This window comes from Lycorma delicatula, chromosome 2 (genome assembly GCF_047948215.1).
Source record: "Lycorma delicatula isolate Av1 chromosome 2, ASM4794821v1, whole genome shotgun sequence".
NCBI lineage: Eukaryota > Metazoa > Arthropoda > Insecta > Hemiptera > Fulgoridae > Lycorma > Lycorma delicatula.
In genome coordinates, this window is record NC_134456.1 from 16041782 (window position 1) to 16063907 (window position 22126).

Sequence of the window (22126 nt, forward strand, 5' to 3'; positions counted from 1 at the left end):
TTTGAATCTTACTTTAGATAATACTCACTAATACTTACCAAATTAACTGTAGATAAGTTTACTAGTCTGAGTTGTTTGTTTGTACTACCTGAATGTTTGAAGTTTGTGCATAGTTTGAATAGTGCTCGAAGAATTACTTTTTTGTTTGGAGTATTAAAAGTTTATAATATATTATCACATAAAAAAAGAAATTAACAAATAAATCTAATCTGATTCAAAAATATATTCTTCACAGAATATATTTTTATATACTAATTAGCAAACTTTGAAAAAATTTAAGCGGTTGGCACCCAGAAAGAAAATATTTCATCCGTTAGGCTTTGCTAGTTTATTTATTCAGAACTGTGTATCACAATTATAAAATATTAAACGATTTTTTTCTTAGACCTTCAATAATTTCTAATCTGTAAATACATTTGGTAAAACTGAATTAGTAAGTTTATAAAAAATTACTGAAATGACTACAAGCGATAGGTGATAAGCTGAAAAACAATGTAATTATGTTGATAAGATCGAATAAATAAGATATTGCACAAAACATTACAAATGATTTGGAGCGCATGAAATTATACTGATAAAAAGAAACACTAAATCTTGTAAATTCAATACATTTACAATTTTTTCCCCTTGTAAGATCCAAATACTTCATTAATTAGAAGTTCATTTGGATGTAACTCTGGAACCAATGAAAATAAGTACCACATATGATATATCGTTGAAAAACTCTCAATGAGGGCTTCTTACTGCAGTTAAGAAAAAGTCCAAAATTCAATTTTTTTTTGATTTTGGGATTTTTCGGTCACTTTTGGTACCAGTCAATTGCAATAAAAAGGAAGTAAAATTATTATCTTCCAAGTAATATCTCAATTTTTTACACGACTGCCCAAAAAGGAGTGTAATGTTTTTAGGGTGTGTATATGTATTTCATTTTTTATATTTGTAAGATCAAGTAACATTGTAAATAAACAGTGATCATAGAAGACGTTGAATAACAACTATCATCTAGCAATTAGAATCTTAAATTAATATTCGAAAAAAAAGACATTACAATTAATTAAATATCAAACGAAACAATTTATTTCATCATCAAGAAATTATAATAGAACAACTTAAATAGACATATTTCTTGATTTTAGTAAAAATATTTCACTATCATTTAGATTATTGAAGTCCTTGAAATAATTGTTGAATTAAGTAAAAATCTGAGTGTTTGTCATGGTATAAAATTATAAAAATAACACTAGATCCAGTAGTAATCTTCGTAGCTCACGATTACAATTTTGAAGTTTTCTAACAGTTCAAGATGTATATATTGAAGATAATACGATGAATTTTGTATTATAAGTCACATATGCCACTATTAATTTTAAATTAAATATAATTTTCGAAATGCGAAACTTTAGGAGATGTCCTTGTCCATTGATTCCAATGATAACTGATTCTGAGAAGCACATGATGCAGTAAACTTATAAATTTGTTGTTATTTTCAGAAGTTTTCATAATGCATTTATCTTCCTTTAATTCAACTGAATTATCTTCGAATACCTCTATGGTCACGTCGTTACTCAGGGCTGATGAAACAGGTCTATCAGAATACGATTCTTTGCTGTTATCTGTTGTTTTCGATGATGTCTGGACATGACAGACCATTTCCTGCTTAAAACTAGCCAGTTGTTTTTCATAATCTATCTTCGTTTTGTTATTTGCTCTAATAGAATCCAAATGTTGTATCTGTAGATCACGTTTCAGATTTTCATTTTCTCTTCTGAGAAATGCATTAGTGTATTCTTGTTTTTTGTATAATTCATTGAAATGTTCTAGTTTAGCCTTCACTTCATCATAATCTTCACTTAATTCTTCCATTCTTTTTTTATTTGTTTTCATGACCTTTTCCTGTAGAATGTATTTTTCATTTGCTTCAAATAATTCAGTTTTTAGTATTTTTATGTCTTCTTGGAACCGACGATTTTTTTCATTTAAATCTTTTAAAATATTGGTTTTCGATTCTTGAATGCGATTTAATTCAAGTATTTCAGTTTTCAACCTCTTTATAATGTTGTCTCTGATATATATCTCTTGAATTGTATTGTAAGTCTCGCCATTAATTTCTACGATTCCTTTAAATATTTGACTTGGTTCAGTTTGATTATTTTGCGACATTTTTCTTTAAACCGCTATAAAAATTCTTCTTATAGCTATGAGTAGAAAAAATATAATGAATTAGGTAAAGTAAACGATTCAAATATAAAATAATTCTGTTGCACGGCAACAGACTTTCAGATTAATAAAAAAAGTAGATAGAATAATTCATTGTTAACTTCCTTTGGATGCATTATATTAAGAATTCTTTTTTACCTTTAATTACATGATGTTTTTATTAGTATTGCACGGTTAGTTGATTGATGTGATGCCATCTACTGAGGCAATTAATGCTGACCTTCAGAGCGTGTGCTTCTGGAATCGTAGTGAGTGGCTGACTTATTTGAAAATGCCCAGGGTTAAAGGGGACACGTCTGAAGAATCAGAAAGGTAAATTAACGAACGGGAGTTTAAACGACTTTCTGTTCTACATAAAATCGTGAATGTCAGTGATGCCTTACTAATTGTTCTTAGCAAGAGATGCTTTACAGATTTTACTGAAACGAGGAGATCTGAGAGGAATGAATTTCTAGGTAATATTGTCTTCAGCGAGGGTATCAAGTATCGTTTCAAGATGTGCTATTGATGATAAAAGTTGGTTTAATTCGTTTGAGGTTCAAACTAAATTCTTTGCGTTGTCATGAACATTTTCCTCTCCGTGAAATAAAGCGTTATAACGCTGCCAAGAAGGATTTGGCGGTTAATTCTTGAACAAGTTCCAAGTGAATAGATTTCGTGGCCATGCAAACAAATAATGAAATGTATCCGTTGGATGTTTTACATTCTCGTGTGTATGATGTCAGAATTTCAAACGGTTCACAGTAGTCCACTACGATATTAAGAAACGGTCTAGACAGTTGGTGGGCATATGGGCATATCTCCCATTTGTTGTTGAATGAACCTTGGTTTTACTCTGAAGCGTATAACATTCATTAACTATTTGTTTTGCAAGTTTTCGTCCGTTAACAGGCCAAAACTGTTGCCGAAGTGGAAGCAACTAATGCTTGTGGTCTCAAATGTAACTGTTTAATGCGCTCATGTTTTGCAACCGGTTTTGTAAAGCGATGATTTTATGGAAGAACAGTAGGATGTTTTGTTAGTAGTTTGAATCTGAATTGTGTATTCGACCACCAACTCTGATAACATCTTTGTTAGTAAATGGGCACAGGGATAAGAGCTTGCTATGTGTGCTCAATTCCTTGCCGTTTTTTAGATGATTGTACTCATCGATGAATGTTCTTTTTTGAACTGTCTTGACAAGAGTGATCGTTGCTTGATCTAATTCATTCGTTTTAATAATCCATTTATTCTTAAACTGTAAACTTTCAGTTTTGCACTATTTATAAAACGAAGAATATATGCTGATACGCGCTTAACCCTAACAAAGGATGAATATTCATCATCTAAAGTGATCACATTAACCGGAGACGTCGACCTTCGTTCAGGTATGTCATCTTCATAGAACTCCAAATCCAATAGTTGCTGCCATGTGGAAGAATCTGACAACCACGTTGGCCCATGCCACCATAATGTTAACTTTAACAAGTGATCGCTGAAACTCCTCGTGAAGCCATATCAGCAGGATTGTCATCTCCTCTCACATGATTTCAATCAGGGTCTGACATTTTTTTAATCTTTCCAACGCGGTTTGCTAAAAACAAATTCTAATTATATAAAAGTTGAATCAACTTAAAAAAAAAATTAATAATCTAAAAGTATGACATTAAGATGTAAGATTAACTATTAAACAACATTAATTAAGTAGTATATAATTTATAGTGTTGTCAATGATAATCAGGATTGAAAATTACAGAACATTTTACATTTTTTCAAAGACAAACAAAACCAAATAAATTTAACTAACTTTTTTTTTACTTCTGTTAAAATATTTTCAATTACTGTTTTGATTGTGTTTATAACATAAAGTTAATTAATTATAATTAAAGTAATAAAAATAAGTTAATAATAAAATATGTAAAAAAATACCTGAGTTGTGTTGGGAAGAGATCAACCATGATACAGTAAACAACACTAATAGCTAAACTAGCAAGTGCTTCAAATATACAAGACAATATTAAATTTTGTAAAGCGTTTTATACTAATAAAAATCCCAGAGCAACACAACCAGATACCAGTAGACAGAAAACTATTTTTTATTCCAAAAATAAAAATGATTTATATTAATAAAATTTACGCACATTTTATTGAAATATTAATTAATACCATATACGTACCATTAATAATTGATAGAATTTTTTTAATAATTAATTCACCACAGAAGCTCGAAGCTTGTATGTAGGAGTAAAGAAATGGAAATTTTGAAGCGTATGAAAAATGCCATGTCTGACCAAGATTCAAAACTGACCTCTGGATGAAAGGCAGAGAGCACTACTAGTAACTTAGAAGTAATTAAGAAGTAACTTAGTAATTTAGAAGGAACAATGAACGGAATGGATGAAGTCCTACGCAAGAACTACAGCATGAAAATAAACAAGAACAAAACGAAAGTAATGAAATCTAATAGAAATAACAAAGATGAATGTAAAAATAGGAAAAGAAAAGATTATGGAAGTTGAAGAATTTTGTTATTTGGGAAATAGAATTAATAAAGATGGACAAAGCAGGAGCAATATAAAATGCTGAACAGCACATATGAAACGAGCCTTCAGTCAGAAATATAATTTGTTTAGATCAAAAATTAATTTAAACGTCAGGAAAAGATTTTTGAAAGTATATGTTTGAAGCGTAGCTTTATATGGAAGTGAAACTTGGATGATCGGAGTCGTAATTGTCGGATTATTGTTTGCCCAGAAAATTTTTGCAAACGTCTTTAAATGAAGCCCAAGTTGCACTTTCTACATTATTTAACATTGATCTACATTATTTAAATACATCATCTCTGACCAATTCTCTTATCTGAGGACCAACAAATATTCTTTCTTTATTTTTTCCTTCACTTACATCTGCAAATTTCTGCCTGATGTACAAACACCCAGGACTATCCTTCTTCATTGCTTTTACAAAATTTTTCATTAGTTCTAGATTGATATGGAGAGGGGATAAAAATAATTTTTTGGGTTGAAATAAGGGTTCATGAATAATATTTTTCCCATTTGGAGTTAAGTTGTCTCATTTCTTTCACTCTATGGTAAAATAATGTTTATCTCTAGCTCGGCTGTCCCATTCGCAAAGAAAATACGTACATAGTACAGCTTAACTTCATGCCTAACAAAATAGCTATAACTTTCAAATCACCACATACATTCCAGCTATGTTTTTTATAATTTATTTTTTCAAGAACGTCTTTCATCACATTGTATGTCTCTTTCAAATTAATACCATAAGCGATTGGTATTGAAGGATATTTGTTACAGTTTTAAACTATACTTGGACGAATCTATGAAAAGGCACCAGTCCCCAGGTTTATGAACTTGTCCTAAGTGCAACATAAGCTCATCAATATTTGTGCAATAAACAAAATTATTTTCATCAATAAAGTACTGAGAAAGTTCTTTTTGTCGGTTTCAAAAGCCCAAAATTTTTTATATTTTTTTAAAGTAAATTCCAACCTTTCAGTCTTGATCCTAACAGTTCAGCTTGATTTTTGACAAATTTAAATCCCTAACAGAGTCATTTAATTCACCTTGTGATATAAAATGTGGCATATTGGAAGATAATTCAAAATCAAAATCATTGTTGTCTTCTTCAGTACTGCCCGATTCTTCATCACTACTTTCAAAACATACATTCACAGGTGGCTCAGGAGCTGCAATAATTTCACTGTGAAGTACAAGCCTGATTGCAGATTGCAATGAAGGATATTTTACAGTATGTTTAGATTTTTAGAAATTCCAGACACACTTGTTAAACAAAAGTAACGATCAGTTACATGATATTTTGGTTCACGTCAGATCACAAGTACACCAAATGACAAAGCCTTCTGTGTACCTTTCAGCCATCCTCTTAAATAAACAGAACAATTAGTGCATACTATATGAGAAGTCTCCATCTTATCCTGACCAGTTTTACACTGAAATCTCAAGCGAATGCTTTTTTAATTAAAGGTGTAATGTTTTTTTCTATTTGATTTTATGTAAACTCACCACATGCATAACAAAAGATATCCACAATATCTACACAATTTCATGGGATTATGATACTGCACTGTTAACCAACTTAAGACAGAAATAAGACTGAACAAAATTAATTCATTCCTAAATCCAGTGCTAATACAAACAACACAGCTGTATTTTCAGCTACATTTTTGACCTGCAAAGACACGATTCACGATTAATCTTGTCCATGAAGGCTCACTCTTCAGTATTAGATATGATGTCATAATATGCGACTGTGATATGATTTAATTCTTTGTCTAGTATTGTTTATTTTTAGCTTACAAATTATGTTAACAATGTTAAACAATAAAAGATGAGCTAACAAAATACAATATAGGAGCTTAGTATGTTAACTATGTGTTGAAAAATGAAAAAAATCCTTTAATTAAAATTAAAAAATTTTTCAAAAATGGTGGTCTATAGAAAGATTCTGAGTTCATATTTATTTTCAGCATCAAAAAATAGATTAAAATCATGTACTGCATGTTAGGAAACAAAAATTATGTGTTTATCAGTGTTATTAATAAGTCAATATATTTAAATTAAAAAAAAAAAGAAGATGAATCTGATTCGAACCAATGTGCCTTCCCTAAGATCCAAATATTTCCAATAACAAAAATTTTATTTGGCTATAATTCTAGAACCAAAGAAAATAAATACCACATTTGATATATCGCTGCAAATTAGAAAATATCATAAATTTATAATAAACAATAAATACCAAGCAAGAAGATGTCAAAAAAATTCTTCCAATCAACAACATGGTCAAAGTATTTTTTTTAAAAATAAACCTTCCATTGATGATATTTTAAAAACTTACTGTAGGACTGTCTGAGAAACTTCCATTTCAAAATAGAAAAAGGAAATTTATATGATATGCACCAGAACTTATCCCTACGAGATAAAAACTAAAGCTACTTAAAAAAAATTACATATGGATCAAATTGAGGATGTCCTTGTCAACTCTGACAAGGATAAAAGATTTGCAAAATTAAAAAAAAAGATTTAATATACACTAGGCATCAGTTTGTAGTTGAAACAATAAATGAATGAACTTGATTTTAATAAATAAATAAAATATTATTTTATTTTATTATTATTTTTATTTTAATAAATTGATTTTTTTTTATATAAAGTTGTCATCTAAGATGAGTTAAAAAGAAAATATCTGAAACAAAAAATTAAACGTACTTAAATACAATTACTATTTACAAACTACCAATTGCTATTTATGTACTTGCTCAGAAAAAATTTAATTCCTAGCCTATGGACACATAATGGTAACCAAAAACTGGTTGGTATACATGTTAATCCAATTACAAGTGTATGTAAATATACTGAACGATCAATTGAAGTAGCATCACATAGCTTTTCTTCATGAAATACTTTCTTTCTGTTTCCTGTTTAGCCTCTGGTAACTACCGTTTAGATAAATCTTCAGAGGATGAATGAGGATGATATGTATGAGTGTAAATGAAGTGTAGTCTTGTACATTCTCAGTTCAACCATTCCTGAGATGTGTGGTTAATTGAAACCCAACCACCAAAGAACACCGGTATCCACGATCTAGTATTCAAATCCGTGTAAAAATAACTGGCTTTACTAGGACTTGAACGCTAGAACTCTCGACTTCCAAATCAGCTGATTTGGGAAGACGTGTTCACCACTAGACCAACCCGGTGGGTTCTTGATGAAATACTGAAGATACGATACAAACTGATGGAGTTTCATTTGGGTGAAGTTCTTCAAATTTGTCAAAACGATTAAATAATTCAGGAAACCACATCATTAAAGTATAGTACCTGGAAAACAAATAAAAATAAGATTATATACTATTAATAAATTATTTTATATGAATAGACAATATAAATAAATATAATGAAAAGAATGATAAATAAGTTTAATAATAAACTTATTATTTTTGCAAACTTTTACCTTTATTAACAATGAGAATCTTAGTAATTTTTGGGTTTAAACGCAAAAATGTATTACCTTCTAATTGTCCTAAAATTTGATACATAATTTTTTTATCTTCAGGTACCTTGGTAAATAATTTTTTTTTATACTATTTGAACATAAGAGTCACTGAACTGCCTCACTGTAAAGTCATTTCCTTCGGAAGCCTAGTAAAGAGATGGATGTCACACAGGAATACTATAATGTACCAGCACATCACCAAGAGAGATCAAAGGTGAGCAGGTGACATAATTAACTTATCCTGAAGAATCTATTCAAGGAAGAAGGAATAAAGAATAAACTTCGAAAGGGCTTTATCACAGTCTGCCTTTGATCAGGACGATTTATTTGTTACTTTCACCTGACAAACAGGCAGGTTAACTATTTAAAGCAATGAGTGGTTTTATGAAAAATTATACGTAATTATTTATCTTCGCCTGAAAAGCGGAAAAGAAAAAGAACAATGATGCAGTCAAAAAAAAAGGGAAGAAAATAAAAAGGAAGACCCATAAATCAACAAAAAGATAAGACGAGAAAAGGTTTGGTAAGGAGAAATAATCTATAGAGAGGGGATAATGGAGGGAGAAATCTGATACTCACTCGATCCAATAAATTAGTACAGGCTGTAGACAGTATGTGTATTTATGTCTGTATACAAGGGGCAAAATACAAAAAATACAAAAATAGAAGGCTAGTAAAAGTACAAGGGAAATTATTTTTTCACAGTTGATAGAAGTGCTGCATTTGAAAGGGTCTGAATGACATGCAAAGTTTATCAGGTTATCGATTGTAATTAGTCTGACAAAATTAATAAGAAAAATGTGCTAAAGTAATTACATGATCTTAAAGTGAAAGGTTGCTAAGTCGGTGTAATGATTAGCATGTGAGCTTTGAGATAAACTGGTCTTGGTTTGATTACTAACAAGGGTCTGGATTATTTAACTTATCATTTCATCCATCTTATCCTCCTTATTAAAAATGTATGTAGTATGTCTGAGGTTGTCAGTAAAAACAAAATAATGTTTAATGAGTGGAAAGAAATACAAAGTCATTAACTGTAGTAGATTAAATCATTGAAATATCAAGTCTAGTCATTCAGAAAACTGAAGAAAACATTTTAGCTGCGGTGCAAGAGCATTTCTTGAGCAGAATAAATATATATGAGCAAAATTTTTGAAGTGTAGTATGCCACCAAATGAAATAATTGTTATCGTACAAAAGTAAATAAGCATAAATCAATGCAACGGAGGAATATTAACTGCAGTACCAAAAATGATTGCAAACATCAAATGAGAAACTTTGGCTTGTTTATGGAGTTAGAAGAACAATATTTTTAATTTTATTTTTTTAATATTAGGTACACTATCTACCTTTCACACACTCGCTGTGTGTACAGCGAGTTTTTAAAATGGAATACATCTGTAAATGTCAACAGGTGATTTAATTATGACGAAACTAAGAAAGGTAGATGATAAATGTACTATTATAAAAATTACAATGACCTTACCAAAAATGTACATATTTTAATAATAATTAGACGAACATCTTACTAGAAAGTATTTTTGATGATAACCATTAGGTTTAAGACATGGTGATGCCATGAACAGGCAAGAGATTTCTATATCGGTATCAAGAAAATCAATCCAGGCTGACTGGATGCAATGTGATCGTGGTGAAAAGTAAATAAAGGTATGTTCTAAAAGGAACTCGATCCTGGAATAAAAAATATTTATATTATAGTGAAGTTTATTCCTCTTATTTTATATACTGTAATGAAATGGAGCTAAAAAAAAAAAAAATGTTGATATAATTAAAGTGCAATTTGAAATAAAAATGACTTATCTGCACGAACAGAAAATTAACACCCGGGAGCCTGGAAAATGGTTGGTTTAAAAAGCAGGACAGTAAAATAAAAATAAAAACAATTAAAAATCATAGCATCTGTTTGAATTCTTGAAGTTTCCTCTTCATATAGCTCTTAATTTCTACTAAAATACTTATTTTACAATATACAATACCACCAACCTTCAGCTATTTCTTCTTTTGCACATATTTCTGCTAGGTATATACGCATAACAAAATAAACACTAGAAACTACTATTTACACATTTTTTTTTTTTATGAAACAGCAAACATCAACAGCTATAGTCGGTCATTAACCTTTACACAAGTTTACTACAGTATATTGCTTATACTGTTTGTACAAGTTTTACATAATTTAAAATGGTAACATTTTTTTGCATAAATTATAAAGACTTTATACAAATCACAATATAATAATAAATTACACAATATAATTATAAATTGTACAAATCATGTCAGGAGTCAAGAATAGGTTTTATTCCAAAGATTAAAAAAATTGAATTGCTCCACCATTTATATAAAAGAGTCAAGGAAAAATAAGAAAAAACCTAAACCAGTGCAACACTAAAAATTAAAAAATGAGTTAATAAAAAAAAAGGACTGGCTTAAATTTAAATTAATGTAAAAAGATAATTATAGCAGCGAACAATATTGATGTAACTACGTGAAGATAATATATAAATAGAAATACAGCATAAAATAACAATTTCGATAGCATTAATTGATAAATATTTGAGAACAGTGTGCATAATAAACATAGTAATGTATGATAAATACATAATAAACATAGTAATGTATACAAGTTTAATGAGTTGGGAGAAAATCCAGTTTTATCTAATTATCAACTGATTAAAAACTCATCAACTAAGTAATACTGATCCTGTTACAAGAGATTTCAATAGATTGTCAGACCTTTTAGATCATTAGTAGATTTATAAAATGTAGAAACTGAAGCGCAATGAAGTCTCTTCTTATAAATCAAGGTAGTACACGATGAAAGAAAGATGATGATCATGATAAATGTCATCATTGAATTGAAAACAATTTAAATAATTAGTTATTCTTACCCTACAATAAGTCCAAATTGTATGAGGCATGTAAGTACAGTTGGTCTTAAATGCGGACTCTTAAATAATAATAAAGTCTGTTCCCATGACTCCTTTAAAAATATTTTAACATCTTTTCTTGTTTTAATACTTCATACACTTCGCTGTGATAGCATTCTTATTACACTCACCCTGTGCTCCTTTTCACGCAAACTACGAATCTGAAAATAAAATAAGGTAACTACATTCAAATTTTAATTATATATTTTGTTTGAAGTAACTACAGAAATATTAATAAAATACATTTTTTTAAGATAAACTGGACTTTTAAAAAATCTTTGCTAAAAACATTTTGCTAAAACATGTTCCGCTTTAGCCTCGTCTAGTGGAGCTGGTGACCGTGAGATCCCCAATCGCCGAGTTACTATCTTGTAACCTAGCCCCCAAGGGTCTGCATCCACGGTCTCCGTCAGTTCTCTCCAGCAGCGTGCCTTGCTCACGTTGATGGCTCGACGGAACCGCTTCTTTGCTGTCTTATACTCGGCTGACCTGGCGTTCGCGTCAATGCGATTCCTCGCACGTTGGGCCACCTGTCTTAGTCGAAGACACTCTCGGCGCCACCCCGCAATCTCCGGTGTCCACCAGTACACGGGTCGCTTCTGGTGCCTCGGAATAATAATAATAATAATAATGCCCTGAGGTAGGTAATCCCTACGTCCGGAACACAACATCTACGTTCCACTTCCAGGGCTATATGTAATGTACTTACGTACATTACATATAGCTGGCTGGCTAGCAGGGTTCCGAGTGTTGTTCTCGGATATGCTATTTTTCGGCCGAATTTTAAAACTGGATTTCGCGGCCACGTGAGGTACGAAAACTTTTAACGAATATAGACATGTATTGATATCACCTTTAGAGGTGGCGATGTGGGGGCCACGGTTGAAGTTATTTGCAGGTGTAACGGAGACCTTTCGTTGTCCACATGCCCCCAGCGATGGCAAGCACGTAGTTAAGGTGCCCATGTTTTTCATGGCATGGGAGCCCTGAAAACCTCGGTGTGTAAGGGCCTGGAGTCAGTGCAGAGACTGCGCATCCGCTCTCTGCCAAGACATGGAATGGACCTCCAGGGTTGGTAGCCCTGGAGTGGGGGTGTACCCCGGCGGCTAGCCTTACTACAGAAGGGATAAAACGATCATGCAAGTTGAACAAACAAACCTGGCAGAGGGTTCACGTAAACACCCCCGTCTAGAACCAGCCGTTTCGCCTGAGGCAAAACGGAGAAAGAGTGCGGAATCAAGAAGGATTGAGATTGAAGCTAGAAAAAGCTTTTTTCAAGATTAGTAATGTACCTAAACCCAAATACTTGGTCATTACAAAGGAGGATGGAAATTTCTCGAGGGTGAGTCCTTTTCTCATTGCTCGGAAAATAACTAAATGCGCTGGAGGGCCTGTTAAAGAAATAAGGAAGACCTTCACAGGATTTCATGTGGAGACCGTAAATGATGCTCAGTCTCAAAAGATCCTAGGCCTTAAAAAGATTGGAAAATTGGCTGTACATGTTGATCCCCACGGTACGCTCAACACCTCAAGGGGTGTGGTCGTCTGTCGGGATCTTCTAAATTGCTATTGCTCGAAGCAAGCAATTGTTGAGGAGTTGTCATCGCAAGGAGTAATAGAGTGTCGTCGATTGAACATGAGAAGGAACGGTAAGGTCCTACCCTCAGCCTCTCATGTCCTAACTTTCAACCGGCCTACTTTGCCAGAGAAAGTAAGAGCGGGGATTCATCGACTGGGCGTGCGGGCATTTGTCCCGCAGCCTATGAGGTGCTTTAAGTGCCAACGCTTTGGTCACACCGCTCTTAGATGTGAAAGACCGCAAATATGCGTGTGCGGTGGTGAGGTGCATGAAGGGGAGCCATGTAAAGAACCTCCTACATGTATCAATTGAAAGGGAACACATTCTTGTGGATCCAGGAACTGTCCTGTCTACAAAGACGAGCTGGCTGTGCAGGAAGTAAAAACCCTGCAAAAGGTCAGCTACTTCGAAGCAAAGAAGATTGTTAACGCCCGCAAGCCTAGAGCAACAACAACTTATGCTCAGGCTGCGGCTGCTGTTCCTGCTCCTGTTCCAATTGCTGTAGATGAGACTCAAATTATAAACAAACTTGCGCCTACTTTGGCTAACATGATTGAAAGGATCATCGAAAGCAAGATAAAGCCTTTCAGCAACAAAGAATTTGTTAAGCCAAAGATAGTGGTACAGCCTGCTGAAGATAAATCTGTAAAAATGAAAGTTGCTCCTGTAGAAAAGAAACGGACGCCAAACCAGAAGGTCAAGTCCGTCTTAGCGATATCCTTCAAGATCCTTCAAGAAAGAGTGTGTTATAGAGGCTTCCAAGCCTCCTGCAACTGAGGCCTCTAAACCACAGAGGCCACAAAAACCACACAGGGGGGGCAAGTGTCCCCCCTTCCACAGGCGGTGACTGGTGCTATCCCCGTGCCGGGAGTCGGCCAGGTTGTCGCCTCTCAATCGGCGTCGATCCATGTCCTTCGACGTCGGCGGCTTCGGTGGTCTCCGATTCGGAGACTGGAAGCTATACGGGCGACGACGTTCTCCGCGAACACAATGCTGTTCGCAATATGGAGAAAAAAAGGATGGCCGAAAGGAAAACCTAGGCTATAATTTAATTTAAAATCAGCAAGTCGATTGTACAACGGAACATCAATGGATGTTTTTCAAACATCCATGAGCTCCAACGCTTGGTACATGATGTAGACCCGATTTGTATATTTCTGCAAGAAACAAATTTCAGCCGAAATGAAAATTTTAAATTAAAAAGATACGATATATTTCGGCGAGATTAACCGCCAAATGTAAGAATTAGAGGTGGAGTAGCAATATTAACATCGACCAGAGCTACCGCCGAAGCTGTTGATCTAAATACAAACCTGCAAGCGGTCGCCATTAAAATGAAGCGTCCGCTTCAGGTCACTGTTTGCAGCATATACCTGCCGAATTTTGATTGGAAGGAGGATGACAGCACGATTAATTTCTGAGCTTCCCCCCACCTATTTTACTGGTGGGTGATTTTAATGCTCATAATTCACTTTTGTGGATCGGATCGAGTAGATACCCGTGGAAGAGAATTGGAAAGGTTCCTGATGAATTCTGAACTTATGCTTTTAAACGACGGGTCAGGAACCTTTTCCAATGCCAGAGATGGATCGACGTCCTGTATAGATCTTGCACTCATAAGCGGATCGATAGCACCGAGGTACGGCTTCCATGTTTTAGACGATTTGCATGGTAGCGATCATTTCCCGGTGCAAATTGTAACTGATGCTACAAGAAAAATATATCCCATCTCTAAAAGATGGTTGTTTGAAAAGGCAGAATGGACGAGCTTCACAGCTAGAACGATACTCCCTGAAACAACTGGAGTTATCGGGGACGATGTCGACGCTATAACAAATGCGATACTCGAGTCGGCATCTAGATTTATTCCCAAAACATCTGGGAAACTTACGAAGAAACCCGTGCCACGGTGAAACGATGAAATAAGTGAAGCTATAAAAAGAAAGAAAAGGGCGTATAACGACTTTAAGAAACGTCCTACCACAGAGAATCTTATTGCCTTTAAAAAATACAGGGCGTATGCAAAAAGTCTCATGATAGACTCGAAGAAACGATCCTGGCAGCAATACATGTCATCCATTGACAGAAGTACTACTGCATCAGACGTTTGGAGGAAAGTGAAGGCGATTTGTGGGCGTAAAAATTTTGCTTCCATAACTAGCCTTCAAGATGAAGATGAAATTAAAGACACTCCAAACGAAATTGCAAAGCTATTATCCAATAAATTCGTAAAGGCCAACTACGAAGAAGATTTTCGAGCGAAAAAAGAAGAACTTGAAGGTCTACTAAACTTCAGAACCGAGTATAATTATTCATATAATGTACCATTCAAAATGGAAGAATTCGTGAAAGCGTTGGAGAAAGCAGGCAACACAGCTGCTGGTCTGGATGAAATCCATTATAATATGATCAGGCAGCTGAATACCATTGCAAAACTGTATAATGAAATGGCGGGATGGAATGTACCTGCAGCAGTGGAAAAGAGCACATGTTGTTCCAGTACCGAAGAAAAATAAAAATCTATCAGATCCCAATAGTTATCGTCCTATTTCTTTGACGTGCGCTATGGGAAAAATACTCTAAAAAAATGATTGATAATCGACTCGTTTGGGTTTTAGAAAAAGAAAACCTGATATCACCATATCAAGCAGGTTTTCGGCAATACCATTCTACCACCAATCAAATGATCAACTTAGAGAACGTTATATATAACAGCTTTATTAAAAGGAAACATTGTGTCAGAGTCTTCTTCGATCTGCAGAAGGCTTTTGATATGACCTGGCGACATGGAGTAATGCTCCAGATACATGAATGGGGCATTCGTGGCAATCTGCCAGTATTGCTCAGCAACTATATGAATGACCGTACCTTACAAGTACGTGTCAACAATGAATATTCATCTGAAAGAATCTTGGAAAATGGCATACAACAAGGTTCATCGCTGAGCGGTACCTTGTTTACCATCGCCATTAATAAATTGATATTAGCCATTCCAGAAATCAGCAAAAGCGTCTATGATGTTTTGGCAATTGTGTATGCCAGCAACAAGACTGTTATGGTGAAGTACAAATTGCAACGAGTGATTAACGTTCTAAATGAAGTTGCAAAGAATAATGGATTCCATTTTTCACCAGAAAAAACGTGCTGTGTACACTTCTGTAGGAAGAGAATTCCTCATCAAAGTCCTACATTGACAACTGGCGATAATCCAATACAATATAAGGATAACGTGAGATTTTTAGGACTGGTATTGGATAAATCCCTTATGTGGGGATCACACATACAGAACTTGAGTGTTAGATGCAAAAAAGACCTAAACATTATAAAATTTTTATCGAACATTAATTGGGGCTCAGACAAAGAGATATTATTGAGATTGTCTAAGGCATTGGTTCAATGAAAACTAGACCCCGTGGTCTAGTTTTATAATATACAATATTAGTTTTATGAATATACAATACATCCGTATGTATTGTATATTCATCCGCTAGGAAGTTGCATTTAAGAAAGTTAGACATAATACATAATAGCGGAATAAGATATGCGACAGGCGCTTTCCGCACAAGTCCAGCAACTAGTCTAATGTCTGAAGCCGGATTACTGCCACTACATTATAGAAGAGAGATCCTTTTGTTAAGATATGCAGCAAACGTTGATTTTCTGCTACTCTAGTTTAATGTATTTCACCAATCAGTTTTATTTGAGTGTTCAAGAGGTGAAAGTCCGGATCATTTTCTTATGGAAAAGAGGAAAAAAGCCTCATAAGTTTAAGAGGGCCACCATTAATTTATTGCCAAGCTATGAAAAATCCAAGAACTGAAAAACAACTATTTTTCTTATAGTTACAAAATAAAATGATTTTTCACAAAAGTAAATCATCAGTGAGTGCTTCGGTAATAGTATGCAACTGGGATCTTTCAGGATTTAATCGGTCCTGATAGTCCAGAACACAGTTTAGGCATTGACATTAATTAATCTATCAATAAAAAGTTGTTTGCACCAAGGTAAATCTAACTGGTTTGGTTAACCACACAGGTTATATGTGTAAACGTAAAAAAATAAAAAAACACATCATTCTTGTTTGAAAACAAAAATGCAGTAACACACAATAGCAAAACATGCTAACTAAAACATAATAACTAACATGCTTCATAAAAGCAAGGATAACTTTGTAATCATTTACATCATCATTGTATACAATGCTGAATCTGAGTATAAAATGAATGTGATAGTGATAGCTTTGATTGCAGCGTGAGGCTTCAACTCATTGTATTTTCTTTGTTGCGTATTGTTGTACAAAATGTTTATCTACTGTAAAGTTTTAAGTGCAATCTGTTCATCAAAGCTATTTACCTCCCTATACTTTGTTAATAACTTTTTTTTGTACTATAAATAAACACATCTCAAGCCAGACATAAATGCAAAATGTTATGTGGGCTATAAACAGTAAATAAAAATATCATCATGAATAGAACAATTAAGAATTCTTACAATAACTAGGTTTATGTTTTTAACTAAAAAAAAGACAAAGAAGAAAATGCCTTACTTGTTTACATATTGTCAGATCATCATCAGTCTTGGCAACATGTACAAACAAATATTCTTGCTGTCCTGTTTCATGCATGTTTTCTTTTTTAATGGGCAAGGATAATGGATTTTCTTCTAAAACTGAATCACCAGTTTGTGCATCCTTACTCTGAAAACATTATTACGTAATATTAATATTCTATTACACAAGTGTGATTTAAAATAAGCATGTTAAATGAAATATTACTGAAATGTAACATCTGATGAAGTCAAGAGCTTGGAACTAACTATATTATTAAAGATAATTTAACACTTGTTATGTATCAAAGCGGGTTTTTAAGCACTGACTTGTGTCCGTTATGTATGGAAATGACTTGTTATACAAATAATCTATATTTATAACTAACACCACATAAATAACAGAGTTTTATGGTATAACTGAATTTCTAAATCTCCAAAAAATATACATAAGGTGGCAATAACAGTAGAGGTCATCGTTTTTTATTACCTAAAATGATACAATTTTTTGCAAAAGAAAAGTTTTCACTAGGTATATAGACATTGATGCTAAATTAAACAAGGATTATTGCATGTTTTTAGTAGTAATGGAAGCCAATTCAGTTGCGTAAAAGAAAAAAAATTAATTATTGCAGAATCAAAAAATTTTTAGATGTAAAAAGATAATTAAAGAGTTAAGATGCCAGTAACATAAAATATGGCTGTCTTCCATGAGCTAGTAGAAGGACGTTCTTCTTAGGATTTCTTACCTTCTGGCTGTGCAAATATGATTAATTATTATATCTCTTATTATAGGGTTTACTATATCATTATATTTAGTTATATTAATACAGTTACGACACATAAATAATACACACTTCCTTCACTCTGTAAAAGTAATTTTAATGACTACCAAACACCATCTGACAGAATAGATTTTGTATGTATATTACCGGCGGTGTCAACAGTGACAGCACATGGTAGGAATGCATATAAGTTATACTACTGTGCTATTGGGGTGTTCGTATTCATACACCACAGTCAACAATATATGTAAAAACAATGAAATAAGTTGCCGAATAATTAACCACCGTGGATTCTCAAAGCTTCTACTTAACAAATGTGCGAGGAACAAATGAGTTTCTCACGTCTCACTATCATTCTGAATAACTGTCAGTTGTTGATGTTTAATTTAGTTTTTTCCAACAGGGCGGTTATCACTCGGACCCATTATTTCAAAAATAACTAAACTTTTCTTATATGATTCAATATTGTATAGGTTATTATAATGCTACATTATTTTTAGTATTTGTTGTATCTCATTGTTCGATTTAACGATGTATGTAGATTATCGATATAACTTTTGGAGTCGATCAAAATAATCTGTTTTGAGTATACTTTTCAATTTTCATTTTGTCTTTGTTATTTATGTTTTAATTACTAAATTTATTGTATAATTTGAATCGGGTGTGTTTATTTAAATAGAGACTTAACATGTTCGACGAGGAATAAAACAAGTTAAAAATAAAACTTCCTGTGTTTATACACACTCAAACAAATTTGAGTCAAACGTTCAACTGACGACTTTAAATACCACGAATAAAAGTTTAACAATAAAAATAAACAACCCTCAAATTAAATAATATTTATTTTATACTGTTTAAAAAGTATTGAAGTATTCGTTGTCATATAAAAAAGGTTTGTCAAATATATATTGATTAGTTTAGTTCTATTAATTCTTTAGATGACGATTGACTAGGACAGGAGTGTTACCAGCGTCTTGTGATACGAAAAATATGATACAAACAGTTTTGTCTTATGGTAGTCCATTTAATCAAAAATTTTGTTTTTGGTGAATTTAAAATTATTAATGCAAAATCAAGAACTTATCTGATACTATTTTCTATATCATACAATTTTACTTATAAAATAGAATACATAAATATAACCTCAAAACTTGATACACAATTTTCAAAAAATAAATATCCGCTGCAATATAAATAAAGTTTTATGAATACTAACAACAATATTCACTGTTTGAAATATCCGTCTTCAGAAATCCGTGTATATAATTACACAATTAAATATATATATTTAAATGTGAGGGGAAGGCATGATTTGTAAGGTCCTCCCTGTAATCTCATGCAAACTAACAGTAATAGCTCGCCTCCTTAATAACATGTTGAACTACAGAATGTTCCAAGTTATCATTGGACAACAAAGCAGAATAACCAAATCCCATGTATTACTCAAAAGCGCCGGGTTTTGACTTTCCACTTAAGACATAATCAACGCTAACAGAATACAAACTCAACATGGTAAATGTGCCTATTTCCTGTAAAAATAGGGTAAAACACAGACGCCTCTTTGTGAGTGCGGTTATTAAACTGTTAAACACATCACAGAAGTTTGCTCTAGGACAGCTTATGAAGGGGATCCTGAAGATTTCAGAATCAGTAGCTTATATTAATTTGTTGAATGTTTGTTTGTAATTTTTGACTGTAATTGGTGTTGCGTGTTGGTGCCATACACTAAATAAATAAATATATTTATTACGAGTCAATCAATATTTTTTTATGTTAACAACTTGTAATTGCACTGAAAGACAGACTGAATATGATACTACACGCACGTGTGTGCAAACTGATCCACTTAGGCTTGCACAAATCTTCATGGTGTGTTAATTGGCGCATACAACTTCTGTAACTTGCTGAAAATATAATTTTTGTTCAGTTTCTCCAAAAGAAGTATAATTTCAAAAATATTCGCGTTTATCTGGTTTGTTATTTGTTTAAACTTCTCAACAAATTTAATTATATTTTCTTTAAAACCCAATCAAATTCAAACTATTTAATTAATAATATTCATTCACATTTGTGGTACTGTTTTTTAAGTGTTTAAATATTTCGTAAGATAATTTTATCAATATCAACAAAACATCATATCCTCAAATTGGAAGCCGAACACTTTACTCACTTTTTGCAAATGCAACAACAAAACTTTTAAACAATATTACAAAAATTCAAGATCAGTGAAAATCCTCAATCAACAATTCAACATAATGTAAGTAATTTTGAAAAATTTGACAAAGGTGAAAAACATTTTCAACAATACAAAGAAAGATTCGATAACTTTCTTATTATGAAGCGATTAGCCCCAGATAAAGATACATCAAAAACAGTCCTTTTAAATAGTATAGACCCTGAATACTTCGTCGTTTAAAGTTATCAGTGGCACCAAAAAACTACGTAACTTAAAGTATGACGAAATAGTTCAAACTTTGAACGATTAGTAAGTGAGAAAAAGAATGTATTAGTTGAAAGACATAAATTCCTCTCACAAAAACGAGGATCAAATCAACCAATTCCAGATTTTTTCACACAATTACCTAAATATATTTCATGTGAATTCCAATGCAAATGTAAAAAGTCTATACCAGATATTTTTCTGCGTTCACAATTTATTAGAGGACTTTCCAACCAAGACTACGTCATCAATTGTTGCTAGATGACTCAAAATCTTTTCCAAATGCAGTTTTGAAAGCTCAAACCTTAGAAGCGCCATTGTTGGCTATCAGCAATTCAATGTCCAGTAGAAAATTCCTCAACCAATGTACACAGAGTTTCTAGACCACGAAGTAGACATACGAGCAACTTCGTAAACTTTTAACATGGAAAATTTTTTATCCGTTTAAATTACCTATAATCTTTATCGGATTTGAAGCTTGATCTCAAGCTTGGAGATAAACCTTTCAGGAACAACCACCTCTTCCTTGTGTCCTTTGTTCTTGAAGTATCTGTTACTTTCTTTTCTATATCCTGTATCGCTTTGCTGTGTCATCACTTCTGTGATCTTCATCTAGGTATTTCCTCTTACACTAATTCTTTCAGTTACTGTTCCTTTCTCCATCCACATTAGATTTCAAACCAACTACGTCTGCCTTCTTCAAGACTAACACAGATTTTCCATTTCAGTGTTAGTCTTTACATTCTTGTACATTGAATGCTCAACCTACCATTATTTATCTAATTAACTATACTCATTATTTCATTTCCAATAATTGGAATTTTCCTTCTCTTTTACCTGCGATCACTCATATACTTTCACCTTAATTCGGTATGAGCATATAATATGACAAAGAGTACCTCCTTTCAGATATCATCACTTTGTAGCAAATTCTCCCAACATGGAAAAAACTACCAGGTTGTTGGATTCTCCTGGTAATGACAACAATTTTTCTCAATCTTCTAACTCTACCTAAATTCATGATGCAACTTTTTTAAAAATTAATTCATATCCTCCTAATCAGACTAATAATAATCTTTAGTTCAACATAAATTATTTGTTAATTTATTTTTTTTAAATCGTAGCATCCTAAGAAATTCATTTTTTTGGAGAATTTAAATATTTTTATATTATAAATATAAAATGTAAAGTCAATTTGGTATAATTCAATGAAACTTATTTAAAATGAATCACAGAATACTTCTCAATTTGAAAAATATAATAATGAGGGTGAAATTCAATATACAAAAGAACAAATCACATGTGGATAAAAAGGATAATGTAAACAAGCAAAACTTGGAAGAAGCAGACAAACATTGAGATTTTTTGTTACCGACATCATACCTTATATAAATATTAAAAATAAAGAGAAAGATAAAATAAATAAAAATTTTTCTGATAAACATTCAAATTTAAAAGTGGCAGAAAGTTAAAAATAAATGGTAATGATAATTAACATGGAGAGATAACCATTCAAAGTTTCACCTGTAATTGCAGAATCTCAGATCGATGAAATTATTCAAGGAGATAAGACAGGTTATAAAATAATGGATTGATGG

The 22126-nt window shown here is 32.6% G+C and overlaps 2 protein-coding genes across 2 annotated transcripts; both read right to left on the minus strand.

The window, feature by feature from the left end:
- Positions 1-1125: 1125 nt before the first annotated feature.
- LOC142320500 (uncharacterized) lies at positions 1126-4279 on the minus strand. Its single transcript, XM_075358364.1, has 2 exons — positions 4126-4279; positions 1126-3790 (listed from the first exon to the last, which is right to left on the minus strand). Exon 2 carries the CDS (start codon positions 2158-2160, stop codon positions 1372-1374), a length of 789 nt encoding a protein of 262 aa, XP_075214479.1. The 5' UTR covers positions 2161-3790; positions 4126-4279; the 3' UTR covers positions 1126-1371.
- Positions 3769-21140, minus strand: LOC142319842 (uncharacterized). The gene is made up of 8 exons (XM_075357514.1): positions 21048-21140; positions 17305-17454; positions 11141-11271; positions 7924-8056; positions 7474-7658; positions 6915-6930; positions 4126-4232; positions 3769-3790 (listed from the first exon to the last, which is right to left on the minus strand). Exons 1-8 carry the CDS (start codon positions 21138-21140, stop codon positions 3769-3771), a joined length of 837 nt encoding a protein of 278 aa, XP_075213629.1.
- Between the last annotated feature and the right edge of the window lie 986 nt (positions 21141-22126).

Bases quoted from the DNA above. Each gene is read 5' to 3' on its own strand.
- LOC142320500 (XM_075358364.1), bottom strand. From the start codon at position 2,160: ATGTCGCAAAATAATCAAACTGAACCAAGTCAAATATTTAAAGGAATC.
- LOC142319842 (XM_075357514.1), bottom strand. From the start codon at position 21,140: ATGAAGATCACAGAAGTGATGACACAGCAAAGCGATACAGGATATAGA. The intron at 11,272-17,304 runs GTAAGGCATTTT...CGAAGTGTATGA, and splicing joins ATCTGACAATATGTAAACAA to AGTATTAAAACAAGAAAAGA. The intron at 3,791-4,125 runs GTATTTTTTTAC...ATTTGTTTTTAG, and splicing joins CTCTTCCCAACACAACTCAG to CAAACCGCGTTGGAAAGATT.